Source organism: Cupressus sempervirens, chromosome 6, assembly GCF_028749045.1.
Source record: "Cupressus sempervirens isolate cs-2001-9-10 chromosome 6, ASM2874904v1, whole genome shotgun sequence".
Lineage (NCBI taxonomy): Eukaryota > Viridiplantae > Streptophyta > Pinopsida > Cupressales > Cupressaceae > Cupressus > Cupressus sempervirens.
Genome location: NC_143123.1, coordinates 169808821 through 169829443, shown reverse-complemented (window position 1 = coordinate 169829443; position 20623 = coordinate 169808821). Strand labels below are relative to the sequence as shown.

General features: G+C 34.2%; 1 protein-coding gene across 2 annotated transcripts in view; it reads left to right on the top strand.

Annotated features, from left to right (window-relative positions):
- The first annotated feature begins 11527 nt into the window (after nucleotides 1-11527).
- Nucleotides 11528-20623, top strand: part of LOC149551793 (uncharacterized) — a 44230-nt gene continuing 35134 nt past the window's right edge. The window contains exons 1-3 of one of the 2 annotated variants that reach the window (XM_089787284.1): nucleotides 11528-11778; nucleotides 14498-14622; nucleotides 14762-14938. In XM_089787284.1, coding sequence (XP_089643410.1) covers nucleotides 14557-14622; nucleotides 14762-14938 — 243 coding nt within the window. In that variant the 5' untranslated portion in view covers nucleotides 11528-11778; nucleotides 14498-14556. The remainder of the gene's footprint in view (nucleotides 11779-14497; nucleotides 14623-14761; nucleotides 14939-20623) is intronic. The other variant, XM_089787285.1, reaches the window with a different exon arrangement.

Sequence of the window (20623 nt, the reverse complement as noted above, 5' to 3'; positions counted from 1 at the left end):
TGGGATAATTTATGCAAACCTAAAGAGTTTGGAGGCCTAGAGATTAAGAAGCTTCAGTGGCAAAATGAAGCATTGGGTGCAAAACTTATATGGAGGTTATATAAGGAACATGATCACAAATGGGCCAAGATTTTTTACAATAAATATCTTGACTCAACAAACCTGATGTCACTTTCTAGGATGAAAAGATTACCTAAAGGATTAAAATGCTGGAACTTTATGGCTAAATGTCAGAATTTGATAAGTAAATTTTTATCTTGGGATGTGGGCTTGGGAGACAAAGCTCTATTCTGGGAAGATTCCTAGGATGGGAATCCCCTTATCCAACTTCCCTCTTGCCATGAATCCCTCAAACTTAAATTGAAATCTATGTGGGGTAATAAGGTCAAGGATTATAAATGCAAGGTTTTCTTTGATGGGGTTCTTGAATGGAGGTGGCGTTCGATAGAGAACTTAGGTCTAGATCCCAACTCAACTAAGGTTTTCAAGAAAATTATCTTTGAAAAAAACATCAAGCAGTCTGAAAGGTCAGACAATCTCATTTGGGTTGGCTCTAAGGATGGTTTATACAATGTGAAACAGGATATAAGGCTATTGTACATTCTCAGAGCTGGAATCTTATTGAGATTCCATTGAAACTATGCTAGGATGTAGCCTGTCTCCCAAAGGCTAGATTCTTTTTGTTGCTTATTCTACAAAAAAGAGTTTTGATTACTGACAGACTAACTAAATATGGTATCCCTGGCCCTTCTTGGTGTGTTCTTTGCAAACAAGATAATGAAGATGTAGATCACTTATTCTACAATTGTCCTTTTGCGCTATCATGATGTGAATGGTTGAGGACTCGGCTTGAGTGGTCCACCCCTCTGCCAGATTCTCTCATGGTCCTTTTATCATCATGGCCCACAAACTTGGTTCGTGGGGTTTACAATAAGATTTGGAATATTAGCCCCTCTATCATCGTGTGGGAGTTGTGGAAGGAAAGGAATCATCGCATTTTTCGAGATAAAGAAATGAGTGTGGATAGGTTGCTTGTTAATTTAGAAGCTTCCATAGTGGAATTGCTAAATTCTCATCTTAGGAAATCTTTCAAAGAAGAGGGTTCTTTCTCCTTCTGGGATGGACATATGAAAAAGAATTGGTCCAACCCCATTAACCCACCCTTGGTTTACAAATCAAGTAATAAAGAGGCTAGGGCTAACTGCAATATGGCTCCCCCCTGTGTGGATGGTACAAACTAAATTTTGATGGTGCTACTAGAGGAAATCCAGGGGTGGCTAGTATTGGTTGCATAGTCAATGATGATTACGGTAAGTGGATAGCTAAACTAGCCTCTCCTTTATCTCCTACTTCTAATAACATGGCATAATTAGAAGCTCTAGACAGAGGTTTACAACTCTGCAACAATCTAGGTTTATCTAAGGTTATTATTGAGGGAGATTCTCAGATCGTGCTAAATATAGTTAGGAAGTGAGAGACTCCTAATTGGGTCCTAAATTAAAAACTTGAGGAAGTTCTTGTATGGATAGATCTTTTCGAAGATATACAAATTGGTCATATATTTCGAGAAGGCAATCAAAAAGTGGATAGGCTAGCTAATAAAGGTGCTAACGAAAAATTGATAATTTATAATAATCAATGAGTTTTCTAAAGACTCATAAAGTAGTTGCATTTGACAAATTCATAGTAACCATTGGAGGGATTGATATTTAGGAGTTTAAGGTTTAGATTAGCTAGATTAAAGAGTTATTTTTATTATTATTATGGTAAGTCTATCTCTCTCCCATATTATTTGGTATCCTCTGCAAATATTGGGAAAGGTTTCCCATCTGTCATCATACTTGCGTATAGTATCCATTAGATATTTGAGTGATCCTAAGTGTGGTGACTGTAGTGGGATTCCTTGTGATATAAGTTGTATCATTAATACACACCTTTATGTAGATTAGTACTTTTAACTAGTGATATCCAACAAGTCGAGTGTCAACACTAGTTTCCATGATTGTTTTTTAAAAACCTGTAGAAATGGCATTCATAGCTAGTTAAGTCTATGTACTCCAAGCTGGAGCATTTACAACTAGAGATGTGTTGGGGGCTTAATTGCAGAAATAGCTCTAGAGGTGTGTCATTTGCACTTCCCTAGCTGAGTAATCTTCTTGTACATATGGAGTTGAACATCCATGTGTTTCATAGGACAGAGAACAAAACCATGGCATTCTTGGGAAAGGTCAAACCAGAGAGGTGGAGTCATCTCCTAAAACTAGTGGATGATCTAACCGGATTCACCATGAGTAGATCTATAGGAGAAGAGGTTTTTGATCACAAAGCCACTTGGAGGACCAATAGTAGCATTATTGGTTCGTTTATTGGCGTTATGGTGAGGGCTAAGATAGAGCACGAGGACATTGTTAAACTGTGCTCTGATATCTTCAATCCTGTTTGGCAGAAAGGGTTAGCTAAGGCGGTGTATAGTATTGATGAGAATTTTTGAATTCCCCTACCTGAGAAATATATGACTCTTCCCTTGGGCACAATAGACCTGGAAACTACTCCTCGTAGGCAATCTCTCATCATTAGGGAAAGTTTGGCCTTCTAAAAGGAGTGGTCGCGCATGGAATCCTATGTCAACTTCCTTCTTCAATAGCGAAAGATCAAAATGGAAGAGAACAAGGACTAGTTTGTGAACTTCCTCACGATGTTTAATGCGTATGTTCAACTGGGAGTCATATTTGAGGATCTCAATGCCCTAGAAGTCAGCACCCTAAACTCAGAGAAAATGAGTAGGGCAAAAGTCAATTTTGAACTTTCGACCAATTTCATCAAGGATGATTCAGATGAAATTCCTAAGGTCATCATGGTCACCTGGAAGAAGTAAGTTTCAAATGGGCTGTTCTTGGTGAGGATAGGACTAGTTATAATATGTCTAGGTTATACAGTTAAAGTATGCAAATATAGGGTGTTTCGAATTAGCATTTCATATGTACTAAGATATTATGAAGATTTTTCATTTTTGGGAAAGCTCCTTCGAATGTAATTACAGACCTTTTATCTAACTTTTAATATGGATATTGTATATGATTGGTGTGATGTGGAGCTTTTCTTGGTAACCCATTTTGGAACTCTGCATAATTCAGTATAAAGGAAGGTGAAGTTATCTGGTGTATATTATTGTCTATGACTCTATCATTGTGTGTTTTATTCCTATTCTCTTAGATACCACATAAATGGTTGACTATTTTTGATGGTATCTCTATGACTTGATGATGTATATCTGATATTTGAGGTTTGCAGGATAGTTTATTTCAATTTGTCCCCCTATGGAATATAGGTATGATTTGCTTGGAAGTTTGAACAATTCCTTCCTCTAGGGCTCAATTTTTTCAGAATTGAAATTTAAATTAGGTAAGACACAGCTTTTTTATTTAGATCTATTTGTATTATAGTATAATGGTGGTATGGGTTTTGTGGTAGCTTCTCTGAAAGTTACCAAAGACAGTCATATCTAATCTTTTAAAATAATAGTCATATCGATATAGTCTCCTGGTGTGCTTTTGGGTAATCCTTTTTCGTGATTTGGATCAGATCAGTTTATAGAAATGATTGTTCATTGATCTAGCAACGCTCTTTGCTATTTATATTAGACTTAGTTTGAAGCTTTTCTCTAGTTTTTTCTTATACAATGGTATGTTTGGCTCAAATGAATGCTTTGATTTCAAAGATTTAATGTTAATTTTACCTTGGATAGGGTTATTTGCACTATTATGGTTTCATAGAGTATTTCTGTAATTAGGAATACTTATGGAAGTAGCTTAGTTTATGTGCTCCACAGTGTGATCAAGTTTAACTGTATGAACGTGCTCCCTATGGTAAAAGGTTAAACATGGCTCCCACTTTAAGACTACAGGGAATAACATTTTGAAGGGATAATTAGTAGATTTACTGTGTTCTAATTAGATCCGAGAATGTATTCAACATTTTATAGGCAATATTAATAAGGGATGTATATATTTTTTCTTCATGGTTTAGAATAATGGTAACTCAAACCCTTTGGTTGATTTTATGATATTAGGTTTAAAGTAGATCTCATTGAAATCTTGATTAGTTTCAGTTTTAGAGGATTGATATTGAGTGATAGTTTGGTCTAGGAGATTTTTAGGATGATAGTTTTAATGAGATAAATTAGCTTTGATTTAGTAATTTTATTTTCTGACAAGGGACTATCTAACGTGGTAAGTGTTTTAAGATGCATTTGAATAGTATGTTAGATAGGTACATTTTGGACTTAGGATCTAAAGTTGATATGCCAAACTGAGTATTGGAAATGATTTACATTTTCAAGGATATGCATATGGCATGCCCATATAAATTTGTATTTAAATTTGTGTTATAATGTCTGGACTGGGGTATTGCCCCTTTGAACATGTAATAATATAAAACGAATGTCCCGCGAAGGACTGGAGGTTTTCTTCTCCGTTGTTTCCTACTAGTGCCCGTTTAAACGGAGAAACACTATGTACTCTAATCTTTTGATTTAATAAAATACTCAAGGCCTTGGCCGTTTACCAATTAAAAAATTAAAAAATAAAATAAAATAATAAATATTAAAATAAAATAATATAATAATTAACTATCAATAAAACTAATAATAATATTAATCACTAAAAACATACACTATAAAACTTATATATATAAAACCTACAATTTAAAAAATCATAGCCCCAACGTAAGGGGAGGTCGCTTGTGGTTTGTTGCTTTGGTAGCCCGCTGCCTTGGCAATGTCTTGCCATCGTAGCCGAGGCGGAGGGGTCATAACCCCTCCTCTCTTTTTAATTTTTTTTTAAATTAATTTTTTTTCTTACATAAAAGAAAACACCCCCCAATATAAAAAGTATTATTTTTATAAAATCTAGTAAAGACCTAGTATACGAATAATTTTCTAGCAACTATTTTTTATTTATTTGAAAATTATACATATCAATTTTAGATCTAATATGGCAACAAAATAGAGACAATCAACTTTTTCCTTTTTTAAACCCCCATCTTGATTTCAATCAACCCAACTAATCACTAAATTTCTCAAACAAAGTTTTCCAAATCTAATTTCGTTCACAAACATTTTCAAAATGAAGAACAATAATTTCATAAACAAGGGTTTCAAACAAATCCATTTCTAAAACAAGATTCTCAAACAAGCACAAAGAAGACAGAGAAAAGTATAAAGAGAAATTACTATAATAAATTCAAGCATAATTCTACATCGATCTAATGCTAACCAGATGAATGCTCAAAGATTGCAATTTCATGTTTCTTTGAAAGCCCTTTTCTTGAAATTGGCTCCTCTAAACCCGTGTGTGGAGAACTGAGCTCTAATCTCTTAATGAAGAGTGTTCTCCAATTAGGGTTTCGATTTTGCAATCTCGCAAAACCTTTTTCTTTATTATTTTATTTTATTATAATTTCATTTACAAACTTTTGCATTTTAATTAAAACAAACTTTATTAAATTAATTCCTTCTCTCTCTTATTAAATCACAAGACGTCTTTAATAAAATATTTATTAATTTAACCAATAATAATATTTATAGTTTATTATAAAAAATGAAACTCCTAAATAAATTATTATTAAATTAAATAAATATAACTATGCCAAAATTAGAAATTTAATTAAATCTTTAAATTTAATTCTTTTATTTAAATAATTTCTCAATTAATTAAATATTGATTTTTATTTATAAAACTTTCATTAAATTATCTTTTAATTTGATTTAATTATAATTGAAAATCACATTAGACCCACAAAACTAAATAAGAAAACCTATTAAAAAAATAGAGTACTAGATCAAACTCAAGGGTCAAAATCACGAATTCACGTCACTTGATGAATTTGGAAGGGTAAAATTTAGATACCTATCCTACTTTCTAGGACAATTGGCTTAAGGTTAGGATTTGGACTCAAGAATTATCTCCCCTCTTTTACCATTGAGATATTGCAATAGGGCACACTCATCCTGGCAATTCAGGGAAGTCAATGCCTGGTACCTGCAATCTGCATAAAATTTGAGCATGTACATACGCGTATAATCTAAACAAAATAGGCAATGGCTAGGAGTGGTGCATCGTGTAGATCCCGACTAGTAGGTGACTACGACCTCCTCAACCACATCAAAAATGTCAAACATAAAGTAAAACATACAAGTACACATAACACATGTAAGTATGGGGTAAGTATCCATAGAAACTACATATAAAACATCCATCTAACTATCATCATGAAATAATTGAAGTCATTATAAGAATCATCATTGAAAGAATAATCATGAATACATGAAATAATTGAGTATCAAGTAGCTCATCAAATATATCAACTGAGTATGAAATACATCCAATCAAATACGATATTCAAGTACCACTAATCATAAACATCCAATCAAATACGGTATTCAAGTACCACTAATCATAAAACTAGCCTAAAAGAATCTAACAATCCAATATGAAAAGTCAACTAGGGGTACACATTACACATGTCGATCAACTACATCCCCTCCTGATCCATCACCCTAGAAAGCTCTATGATGTACATTTGAACTCTATGTCAAATGTTTGTAATACATACATACATGTCAAACTAAATTTATTTTATAGAGTTATAAAATCACACACATTTTATATATATATATATATATATATATATAATGCATACCTTTGAGTCATGTTGTTTGGGATTTGTAGGTGTCTGAAGATCACCAAAATGTAACATACATTACTAAGGCCCTATAGCACATGTACATGTACACATATTTTAGTTATATTGAATCAAGAACATGTATGTCTCTAGGTATGTATTTAAACTCAAGTATGTGTAAGTATAATTGTAAATTACAAAAAATAAATTTAAAAATAGATATATTTACCATGGATTGTGTAATGCTCAACTGATCTGACTAATATTTGGATTGTATAGTGATAAAATAGGGTCAATACCTAAATCGATTATCTCATCTATAAGCATAGTGGTAAATAGACATTGGCGTACCATGGGGGCCTGAGTAAAGTGGGGTGTTGTAGGGGCCTGAGTAGGGGGGTTTTGTACGAGGTGTTGTAAGGGCCTAAGTAGGAACAAGTGTTGTAGAAGGTGCACAAATATCCTCCTGACTCTGTGAAACCTATGATCCTATTGTGCGTGAGAGAATGTGGTTGATGTGTCCACTAATATCATTAAGAGGAATTTCTGTGACTATCAATAAGGCCTGATATGAACCAAGAAGATCACTAGCTAAATATGACTCTATACAACACAGTGCATCCACATCCGATGAAGCAGAAACCTCTAGTGGAGAAGGTATATCTACTATCCCATATGCATCATCAAATCCTATACTAGAGGATACAACTGTTGGAATGGTACTATGAGATCACAACATATATCTCCCACATTGATTAGATGACATTTCCTACAATTGTGTAGCCACTCTAGCAATGCTAGAATATATGTGAATCCTAATTGTATCATCTGGAACACTCAAACCTGCAATGGTCATCTCTAGACCTCGTGTCATAACCAAAAGGTTTGGACCCACCATTGCTCATTTATTAACAGGTGTAGTAGTGTTCGCAGGTCTAAACCGATCTGATAATCTTCCTAGGCCTTGCCTAGTATGACTTGGAAAATTTGTATAATCTACATCATATTGTAAATGAAATTTTGCAAACAATTATTTTTAGAAATATAGGAGAAACTCATCCTTCTATGGTCATCTATGATGTGTGGCTATCCAACGAGGATACATAAATGGTACAACAAGCTTATCTGTACACTTCATAGTTGAGTAACTTGTCTAAAAGGGAAACATGGTCTTCACCATAGCAGTGGAGATATGTGTATCAACTTGCTTATGCTTTGCAATGCCAGTGACACTACGAGAAAGAGAAGAATAAAATTACTCAATACTGATATCATCATATAGGTTGTATGATTCAATTGTCTAAAACATATGATACAACTCATCTCTCATAGTAGTAACCTTATCCCTATTAGGGAGGGTGGTAGAAGTCAAGAGTGTAGAATCTAGGACCTCAATAGTCTAGCAACAATATCTCTAAATAACTATTCTCTCTCCTTAATAGATGATGTTGCTCTACGTGTTGTACCAAACTTAGCACTACTACCCCCTCCTTGAACACTATCCTCCTTTGAGGATGCAGGTGCACCCTGAGTACTAGATGCCATAATGTATGATGTATGTAAAGACGTGTATGCCTATAAATCGAGCTAAGATGCAAGTATGACAAAGATAGATCTACACATGCATATATGTACACATATACATATAATATAAATTAAAATAATCAACTTTTAATTTAAAACATATATTAACTGTAACATTATGTATATGCACTATTTAATTAGATCTAAGTTGAACAACTTAAAAGTATGGATCATTTTAAAACATCTATAGACATTGACAATGTATAGCTCATCTGTTTGAACAAAAAATATGCACATGTGTACAATAAAAAACTATAGTTCAGTCAATTTGAAACTAAGTGTATAGATAAAGGCTATTTCCTAAATTTGAACAACTAAGTTAACTATAGGTCTGAACAAGTTCTCTAGGTTTGATGTCTAGATGAAAATTAACTCTAGTATATATATTTGAACAACTAAGTTGGTCCTCTAGATTTTATGTTATATATCTTTTGAAATTGGTTAAGTTTTAGTTCTAACTATGAACAACTAAGTTATTCTAGTGTAGTTCTACTTGATGTTTGACTATGTCAGATCTATATCTTAAAAGTTAGATATGCTGTATTCTAGGTTTACTAAGTTAACTTCTTCTAAAATGCAATTAACTAGTTACATTAATCTATGTTAACTAAGTTTAATCTATGACTATAATTAACTAATGTTAAATTTGACTATACTTATCTACATTTATTCTATGTTTATGATTAACTAGATATTAAATTGTAAGACTAGTTATCTATGTTGAATCTACACCTATGGTTACTTAGATTAAATTTAACTATATAATTTTCTAATGTATTTAATCTATCTAACATATAACAACTAAACAAAATAAATAAAACTAATCTAACTAATGCTAACATTTACTAACTTAAAAAAACTTAACAAAATAAAATCAAAAATCAAAAAACAAATTGCACCTACCTCTTACAGTTGAAATATGCTAACTCGCTCCACAAACTTTAGAAACCGCTACAATGAAAATGACCCTCTAAGGGTCACCATGATAAACATATATTTTCTCTGTATAGTTTTAGCTGAAAGGGTTTCACCCATAACTTTTAGCCACTTTTGCGCCACATTGATGCCAAGTAGCATCACGTATGTACGATCGAAATTGTTTCAGCCATAACATGTTCAGTCGTAACCTTTTTGGTTGTAACCCTGTCAAATGTCCTAAAGGATGACACAAGTTTGTGTTTTTATCCATTATAAACTAGCAATTTTTTTGTTGTCATTTGTTTAATATAAATTTTATAAAATTAGTATAAATAGAATATAAAATTAATTTTATTATTATTGGTAAAATAATAATAATTAGATTAATTTTTTTTTTATGAAAAGTAGTGTCAAACTTATTCATCATGTCTAATAAACAAAAAATTGTTTAACTGGCCAAATGTGCAAAGAAACCCCCTATAGAACATCCTGCAAATGATGGCTCACATCATGACTTCCTAATAGACAATTATATCAATTGGCACTAAGATATGCATTTACAAAGTCATCCAAAAAACTATGGAAACTTGATACAAAATTATTAAAAACCTAGTGAGGAAAATTAGGGGCACCACTCACATACATCCTCTATGCTCAACCTCTTCCTCATGGATTGAGACCCCTCCTCATTGCATCCAAAGAGTCTACTCTCTAGTAATCAACATATTCAAGCATAATTTTTGCTTCTCTGTCTTCTCCTTTGAGACTCCCAATGCTAGAGTTGCCTCACAATCCTATACAGTCTTTTATGAAGCCTCAGGTCTACGTCACTTCATCCCTATGAGAGAAAATGTCCTCCAACACATGCCATGAAATACAGGGATACATAGAAGGTGGAGAGCCAAGTATGTCCACCTAGTTGCCCACATTTGAAATACGAACATGGATCCAAGCCCTAATGCCACTTTGGCCTAACACACTAAATCATCACTTTCCTCACTTCTTATTTCTCACCCAACTCCAAACACTAAGCACAAAAACATGGACATAACTTTACTATTTGTGCAGTACTTATTAAGAGCCAACATGAAATCATCCACAATGGAAGAATAGATAAGCACAAGGAAGAAAACATCGTCCATTGTAAATATATTCCTTAATCTACCCTTAGATACCCTCCTTCAAAAAGACATTTGGTGCTTTGTGGCTTTCAAATTAAAATATGTTTCCACTGGAGTTTGCCCTTCTACTACAAATCAAATGATGTAGGGATGTCTTTGAAATGCCAATATAATTCAACTTATTGCTCACACACATGACCAACCTGAAACATAAGCCTCATAAATGAGATGTCCTCTCCCGACCACCAACCCACCTCACCATCATTCATATGTCACATCAACGATTCTTAAATCTTCAAGAATACCACTACCAAAGTTGATGCAAATGGTGATTGTTACTTTTGAGAGGGTATCCCAACTTTATTACCCTCTTTAAGTGTATATGTAACTTCAAAATATCTATTTTTTTTCCAACTTCATTTGAATGACATGCATGATCTTATCAATATTCCATGAATGTGCACTACCATTTAAAATCACATTCACAATTATTTGTGAGTCACCTTTAAGATGAAGCTGGTCAACATTAATTCTATTCGCCAAATCCACAACCAATAATGTTGCCTTCATTGTTGCTTGATTATTGGTGCCAACCTCTAATTTCCATGCTTCTATAGCTAATAAAGCGTCATCCACATCTTAATCAACACACCCACTTGAAGGCCTCAAATTCCCTTTTGAAGTTCCATCAAAATTGACCTTAACCCACCCTATATTCAGGATTCACACTTCACCTTAGATCTATCACAAAGAACACGATGAAGCCTAATCTATCTATTAACAACTAAATATTATAATAAATTTATTATATTTATTAAATAATATTATAATAAAATTCATCCTACGCAATTATGTTAATTCCATTTATACTACTAACAAATGTAAAAATATTGAAAAATATCAAAATTTTCATTAAAAGTTAAACATAATCATTATCATTATAATGATTGGCTTTTGGATTAGATTGTGTTGAAATTTTTTACCATCAACATTTCAAATCACATTACATGATCCATTGTTTTGCATCTCTTGCACATTTTCATGAAGTAGTGTGATTCATAATGTTGAACACGATCTAATCCACAAACCGATTATAATATCCATAATGGTAAGATTGGGGAAATTTGACCTCTTTAATCATTATCACATCTATCATAGATATATTTAACTATAAATGTCTTTTAAATAGATATATTTAAGCTATCTAAAAGAAGGCATATTCCATACTTTAAATTTGCTAAGGTCAACATCATCATAATGCGATCTTCCGTCTATAAGAAAGCCGCCGTTGCTGATTGTATGATCTCTCCGATGGCTCCGAAAATGGCAAAGATTACATAAATTTCAGATGATTCTGAAACGATTTTTCCCGTTTTCTAAAACAAGCGAGTCCAGTGAATTTGTCGAGTACTTCTCCTTTTTCTCTTTATAATTGCGTCCACAGGCAAAGAAAAGCAAACAATATTCTTTGCAGGCAAGTGTAGCGCACTTGAAAGAAAGAGTTACAATTTTATATCGAGAAAAGCAGTTTAGTTCGAGGATTCTTAAATTCATCTATGCATTTTGGGATTCATCTTGAACATTAAAGTGTTAAGTTTGAGAAATCTCAACTTATAACAAGCTGCATTTCTCTGCATTGAATTATCAACTTCTCTACATTTTCACAAAGCTACGCTGCACATTCTTTCGCTCAATCTGAATTGGTCTGGATGTTGTTGTCCACTGCATTTCAATTTTATTCAGCGTCTACTGATTTTGGTTTTAGGCAAACTTAATTTGTATCTTTCTTTACAATTTTTTTAGATCCTGCTTTTATTGTACAAGCTGTTTTTCTCCTATCACCGCTCTCTGTATTTTAGGGTCGGGATTTTTCTTGGATCAAATGCACATTGGAAAAAATATTGCTAGGAGACTGATAAAACTGTCGAGAGCTTTTTTAAGGGTAACTCAGGCATCTGTTTTTTGTTTTGCTTATAAATGTGCTTATTTTTGCGAAGAGATACGTAAATGTGAATGCCCATTTTTCCGTTTGAAATCTGTATATTTTAAGAGTCAATATACAGAATTAGAAACCATGTCTGCCGGTTTTGCATTCAAACAAATTTACTCGGAGCTTGCGTCCAATCTCCTCCTAATATGTTCCGAATCAATGTCACCGCATTAACCCAGGCCAATGTGGACCCGAGCTTTTAACATTGGTAAACGCCATGCCATATGTTTGTGGCGATTTAAATTTGTGATAATTGGAGTTAATATTTTTTAGTTTGGAGTTGACAGGCAGCAACCTTCATATCTGACGGTCTATTTGTTGGACCCTTACAAAGACAGGCTAGCCTGCATTACACACCGGGAGCAATCCCAGAAGGGCTCCTCCCTAAACTGTTAGTTCTATCTATTGCTAGGCTTATCATTTGGATTTCTAATTGCTTTCCTTAGTCACAACGAGGTATAATTAGTTGGGAGTTACCTACAAATTTGAAAGTTTTCTTGCCATATTCTCTTGTATATAGCTTCCTGTTTATCTTTGGCCTTGCAACATAAACTCTAAATTGCTTAGGGTATTCCATTCTCTTTTCATTACATGGGAGTTGCTGAAAATATTATTATATGTTTGCTATGTTTGGGACTTGAGACTGCTTCGAGACAACCTGTTCAGTGTGTCCTATTATCTGTTAGCAATACCAGGAAACTATGTGTTCTTGTAGACAATTTCCTTTTAAACACTGGCTAAACATTTTTGCATATTCAATCTATCGGACAGCAATTCACTTTTCTCAGTTTGGCCAGGTTTTCTAATATATATTTATATGGTCAACTACGTAGCAAGTTTGGGTTTGAATTAAGAACTTGTCATCTGTACGATTCATTCTCAAGTAGATTAGTGGTTAAGTCTATTGTGAATTACATAATGAATTATCAGTTTGGCTTTTGTCAACTTAATTTATGTTATATGCTAAGATTAGTTGGGTTAACTGTGCTTGAGGTTAAAGCTTTTGCAAACAAAAAACAGAGTATATAAAGATGTATAGCTCTTGAAATCTGGAAATGAATCCATCCCTTGCTTTCATTTTCTCAGAAATTGTCTTGACTCTCAATATAGCTTACTGCTTGAAATTGTCCAAGCACGGATAGGACAGTGATCTCGTTATTGAGTTGTGGAACTTTTTTTATGATTGTAGATCTATGATTCCTGAGAAATTTGCATCACTGACCAGGGTTTTTTGTTATTTCAATTTCTGGGTTATTTTTCCATCACTGGTGTCGAAATAGAAACTTAGTTCCTTTTGGCATCTCACCACCATAATGGACAAAACCATAGGGTGTGCTTCATTTCTCTTTTGACAATATCTGTGAGCACTTGGTTGTTTTAGCATAAATTGTCAATTCTTTCGAATTCTTGTCATCTGGATATAGTTTGTTGGATTTTATCAGAGTGCTACTTTGATTTCATGTAGTCGAAGGGGATAATGTTTTATAGAACTACAATAGGGAATAGAGAACCTCTGCTGATATGTAATATAACCCAATTCATTTTATGCTTCCAATTGAGACCTGGATCAATATGCCAAGAAACCAGCTGGCAATCATTATTTGCTCCAGGGTTCTTGATGAGTCCTCCAGCAGTTTGCAGCAAAGATGTGTAGATATTCTGTGTACATATTCTTCTCATATTATTTCTGTAACTCTGTTTAGGCTGCAATTGTGCTATTATTTTTTAATTTATAGAGCTTAATAGTTAAAAGATATCTATGAAAGACTACTATTGCCTCAAAATTATAATAAGGATGTAAACTGAGTTATGTTTCATCTATTATCTTGGTGCATCTACTACTGTCAATATGTTCCATAGCTTCACCAGGTCAGAGATTAATATATTAAATTTAAAATAGTTTGGAAGAGATTAAGGTAATGTACAGAGCTAAGATAGCTTTGCTCAATTTGGATTAACACATGAATCGTAATGACAAACTCTTCAAGCTTTGTTTATTGCTTCTGGGGCTTCTGTTTATCTTTATCAAACATGTCTATTTTGTGAGCACTGTTGAAGCAATATACATTTTAGGCAATATTGATTTAAGACTGGTGATGTTTGAGGACAATGTGCCTTTAATCTCTTTTGTAGAAAAGCATTAGAATGTAGCTCTAAAAATTTCTGACAAAGAACTGCTATGGATGCATATACTGGTGAGCAGGGAAAATTAAGTCCGTGTTCTTGTAGGCTCTCTTTCATTTATTATATTTGGTTATCATCATGTGGCGAAGAGGGCAGAGTGGCAAGAACCAGAATGGACAAGTTTGTGCTGAAAGACAGGCCAAGGTAAATGTTGAGTTTTCCTGCTGTTTTGAAGAAGCTATCTACAAATTTTAATTGTAGAGCTAAGATAAAAGAAGACTGTATTTTTAATGGTTGCGAATTCTAATGACAATCTACCTACATTTTCTTGCTGTGCATACAGATAAATGAGCTCAGGGTTGCCATTGGGCCGCTATCTGGCCATAGTTTTCTGTTTTGTTCAGATGCATGCTTGAGACGATACCTGGAAGCCCGAAATTGGAACCACAAAAAAGCCAAGAAGATGCTCGAGGAGACATTAAAATGGAGAGCAGCGTATAAACCAGAAGAAATTCTCTGGGTAATTGTTTACAAAAGGTTTTGTTTACTCTGGGTGCTAATTAAGTGAAATTTGAAAAATTGCTGATTTAGTATTTGGTTCTACCATTTACTGTGCTATGTTATGACTTTGGTTATTACTTGTCTTCTTTGCTGCTGGATTTAAGCTTTATGATATACTCTAGGAACTTTTCTGGATATATGAGCTTGCTCAACATTAATGATTGCTTGCTGAGGTCAAATATTTTTCTTTTTATCATTATAACAGCTCATATTTGTCTATATATATTAATAATTGTATATAATCAGCAATTTTGGTTGTGCTGTTAGTAGTTTATGTAGGCTTGATTTGAAATTTGACATTGTTTAATGGTTGTATTTTTGATGACCATAAACCTTGGACATGATTACTACTCACAGTCTATATTTGTGGAGCATAAACCTTGGTTAGTCTTTTAGACTTTTCACAGCTTTTTCTCTCCAGTTAGGTCATGCTAATAAGGAGCTTCTGGGATTCCCTGAATTCTGGTTATAAAACAGAATATGGCATCTAAAGAGATCATTGTGGAATTCAAGTATTTATATTTGGAGGGTTTTGCATTGAAATGGCATTGCTACTCAAATCTCAATGTATGTTGATTATTACTAGTTGAAATTCCTTACTTAATTGCCTTCACAGTTCTTTTGGTGTGATGTTCTATGTTATAATCTTGGAGTTTTGTTTGATTTGAAAGATTTATTGATTATTGGTAATGTATGGTTTATATAAAAAACTCCTAGAGATAGTATGAAAGCAACAGTGATCGATGCAGGCTATTATGCAGTGCAAAACTGTAATATGGAGTGAACTTTAGATTTTGAGGAAAGATTTTGACAATGTACTATTGACGGGTAGACTTTGTTTCCTAGGTCTAACTTTCTTTTAAACTCTCTCTGGTTGTCAATTTATTCTTGATGGCTTTCGAGGCCAAATATATCTGCAAAAGGATAGTTTTTGGAAAACTGGTTTAAAAAAGAATTAAAATTTATTATTTTAAGTTGCAAATGATAGTAACCTCTAGAATCATCTTAATATGACTATTGCAATATGTGAATAGTTTTTGGGTAAACAATAGGACAACCATCAATATTCTGGGACCTTCTGGGTCTTGATTGCATCCATATTGAAGGCCCTCAGGCAAATCACTCTGAAAAAGCTGTTTGCAACTGTACCTACAATATGCAATCTTTGTGTTGACCCATTTTTTGCTTCTCAACTCAAAACCATCGTCCTAGCCCTTTCCCTTGGCCTAGTTATCTAATACCATATTAGGAGGCAAAAGAAGCTTATTGCCGGAGCAGTTATCCCTGGGAATGTTAAAAGTACTCTTGATTAAGGAGAAGTTTTGGAAACAAATAACACACTCACACAGATATGTGTGTGTGTGTGTGTTCTATTCCGAAGTCTGTTGGTCCATTACAAGTCTGCCCTTGTGAATTCTCTTTGCCTCAAAGCAATTTTGGAGCTGGATACTAAAAAGTTAAAAACCTTTTGAGCTTTTTTCAAAAACATCTCGAGATTTTCTTACATTTGTTGACACATTGCCTGCTAGGTCAAATGACCAGAGACAAACTATATCAACAATTCATTACTATTGAAACTTTGAATGTTTTCTTCATGTTTGTATTAGATACACCACCCCAAGTGTTAGCCATTACACATCCCATTCACTTGCAAGTTGTAAGACTTGGACCAACACTCTATGGAGATATTTCACTGTAAACATTACAATTTCTAAGTCTGCCCTCTGAATTCCCAAGTAAACAACACTGTAACATTTATAAATTCCAAGTAGAAATACAATTCCGCTGTATTTCAAATGAATCTGGAGTAATGGGGCCATGAACATCTACTCATTGAAGAAGTTGGCTAGAACTTGGAAACATGGAATATTCAAGAATGGTGTGTTTTAATGCATGATAGTGTATGGTGATGTTTTGAGAGTAGCTGAGGTGGTTCAAAACATCTTGGGAAGTCTTCACAAATTTGCAGTTTCTAAGATTAAGTAGAAAGGCAAGAATGACAAATTTTCTGTGTATAGGTAGTGAGAACACTGTCCACCATTGCAATCTCATAGGATACCCCAGAAATCTTTCATGTACTGCACTGTATGCATGACCGCCTGTCTGGCAGTCAGTAGAAGTGGCAAATGCATGATTATTAGGACAGCGAGTGAAATCTGAAGGTTTTTACTTTTTGGCACTTGAATCAATTCATTTTTTCCCCTTATTTTGGCACCATGGAAGGATAGAGGAATATTATATCCCAAGTAAAATTGAAGTAATGAGGGTTGACTTAGGCTATAACCTTCATATTTCTTGTCCTGTGTGAAGATTGCAAGTGTGGGAGACTAGGTTTTGAGCCGTAGGTGTTGTATAGAAGTCATGAAAAAGATTCATATGTGTTGTATGGTTCCAACGTCCAATTAACCTTTTTGCTGATGTAACAATTGTTTTTGGACCAAGATAGTAATATGAGGATTGAAATGCTCACTCTTACTGGAGTTAAACCCTTTCAGGTTACTCTAGGGCAGTTCTTGTGTTCAGTCTTATGTGTGTTTTTCCTTGCTAGTTGATGCTTTGCTTTTCATGTTTCCTGTATGTCTAATCATGGAGAAGATATGCTAATATTGTTTTGCATTTTAAGGATGTTTTCACACGCGGCTTTTAAAGAATGATCTTTGAATCAGCCTGGTGCTATTCATTGGTGGTGAACTCTGGATGGTATCTCCAAGTTGTTTATATATCCATTGGCTTAGAGCTTCATTGAGATCAAAGTAGGATTTGTGAATAGGTTATGCCAGCCACTAGTTCAAGAAGAAGAGGAAAGTTTCATATGTGTTTTATGGTTCCAACTAGCCTGTTTTGTGATGTTGCAATTGTTTCTGAACCAAGATAGTGATATGAGGAATGTAATGCTCACTCTTACTGGAGTTTAGATCCTTTTCAGGTTCCTCTAGGGTAAATCTTGTGTTTAGTCTTATGCGTGTTTGTCCTTTCTAGTTGATGCTTTGCTTTTCATGTTTCTGGCATGTTCAATCATGGAGAAGATATGTTAATATTATTTTGCATCTTAAGGAGGTGTTTGTATGTGGTTTTTAAAGAATGATCATTGAATTAGCTTGGTGCTATCCATTGCTGGTGAGCTCTAGGGAAGTATCTCCAAGTAGGAGTTGTGAATAGGTTATGCCAACCACTAGTTCAAGTAGAAGATTAAATTTCTTCAACAGGAATCCAATATTGGTGCAAGAAAGTGGAGACAAGCGGCTATGACAATGGCGCTAGAGGAAGAAAATGGAGAAATGTGGTTTTAAGATTCTTGATGATTATGTTGCAAGGATGGCCAACATAGTGGGAAAAATTGGTAGACTTTGAACCATTGTGTTGGCTTTGACTGAGAAGCTTGGGCTGGCATGGTTTCATGAAGAAGAGAAGGAATGGGAGAAGGCCAAATTAGGCAAAGTGAAACTTCACATAGAGACTTCTATATGTTGAAGCTAATATAGAGATACAACCATATGTTGGGGAGATCAGAACTATGAAGCTATTAATGGATTTCTCAGATGGAGGTCTACTTTATCTTCATAAGCTTTCTTCTCACCAGAAAATATTCTTTTGAAGACAAACTAGTTGGCTGTGCATAACTCGGAATAAAAATAATGCTTTTATGATTTTATCTTTGGAATGCTGGAAGTTTCCTCCAATATTCAAATGGAAGACTATAAGAGTCTACTGAAAAAGCAGTAATAACTTTTAATCAATTTGTCATGGAGAGCAGAGGGTTATGTGATGGCACTATTTCTATCAAAGCACGGTCAAAGTGTTCAAGAGTACACTAGTATGTTTGGGAAGAGGGCTGTGTGATTGGTAAAAGATGTCACGGACACGGAATCTTTGACAAGTTACATAGCTGGGCTGTTCTGACATCTTAAGTTACCTGTCCTAACTCATAATAACAACACAACAAGATATAGACTGAGGATGCACTCAAGCACATTCTGTGGAGTGGGACTAGAAGAAAACCTTCTCTTTCAAACAAATACAATGACAAGACAAAATGGTAAACAAAAGAAGGATGCCCAACACTTAAGTCTGAAATAAGGTTACGCACAAAGGGAAAAACAAATTTCATTGCACATTGTGACAAAGACAGGCTTTTGGATGAGGGGTGTTAGAAACTACACCCTGATTTGGTATCCTCATGGAGAAAATGAATTTTGATAATGACACGATCCTTATGAGGAAAGGCAAGGAGATCAATGGTGATTCTGGTCTTGAAGAGAAGCTGTGTGGTCCAGAAGGAAATTTGTGTGGTGGGAGAGATTTCCAAGAAGGGAGATGAATTTGCTACGACTAAACTATTCCACATCAAAATACAAATCAAGTACAGAAGGTAGGGTCACATTTTGATTTATCCTTACAAGCTAATTGGACTTCTCAGAAATTAGTTGGGGATTTATGCTTGCAAATCATGGAGCAACCTCAGCCTTATTCACATAGTTGACTGAAACAAGGTTTGGATATATTTGTGTATGAATAATTCAAGTTTATTTTTTGTGTAGTTATCCATTTTAAGTATGAATTTCCAGTCAATGATATTCGTCTTGATGTTTGTTGATTGAAATTTCACATTTGGAAGTCCATACTTGTGTACAAGTGATGCATTTACATCTGGATGAAAATGCAGTATTGACTTGTGAATATGGTGAAATATACACTTGAGCTCATCCACAAAGAAGGCAAACAATGCCATGGTTAATGCTGGGGAAGTAAAGAGACTAAACTGCAAGTGGGAAGTTTCTCTTTTATTTCTTCAAGGGAAAGAAGAGCAAGGTCCGGCAGTAAAAAGCTTATGTTGGCTGTATGGTCATCATGAACAGTCTGAAACATGAGCTGGTGAAGCAATTTTCTGAGTCGTTTCTAGAGCCTAAAGTTTTGCCTGATGCTTCCTAACAATTCCATTGAATATGAAATCCAAATGTCACTGAATTCAGTTTCGTCCAATATAGGGCTGTACCATCAAAGTTTGGTTGAAGCACACAAGATGTAGATTTTTCTAAGTTACCGATTCGGATGTGGATTCCGAAGCAGATTCTGGAAGCGGATACGGGATGCGGGGATTTTTTTTTTTTGGATGCGGATGCATGAGGAAACGTGTGTATATATATATATATATGGAAAGAAATGCAAGAAATATCAAATATACTTATATATGCAAAGAAATGCAAGAAATATACAAAAACAAATCATTTGATAATATGACTATGAATCTATGATACTTAACCCTTTATCAAAATTCAAGATATTTCAAAATTCATATGATATATCAATATCAATATGTGCTTGTCCAAAATTAGTGTTTAGTCTTAATTTTTAAACGATAAGTTCAAATAGGTCATGTTCAAGATTCCAACAAAATAAAAACATAGTTAATGATTGAAGTCTAAAGATTCAATCAATCAGAGTCTACCTTTGAATCATAGGGATTCGCAAGAAAATCCACATTCTCATCATCATCTCCAACTGCTGAAATATTATTTGAACCAAGCATGGTTCCACTTATGCTAGATGCACCATGTGCCACGCTATCATCATCACCGTCTCCAACTGTAATAAGATCATGAAGTGTTCCATCCAAATTTGCACACTCAGGGGCTACATCCCAAAG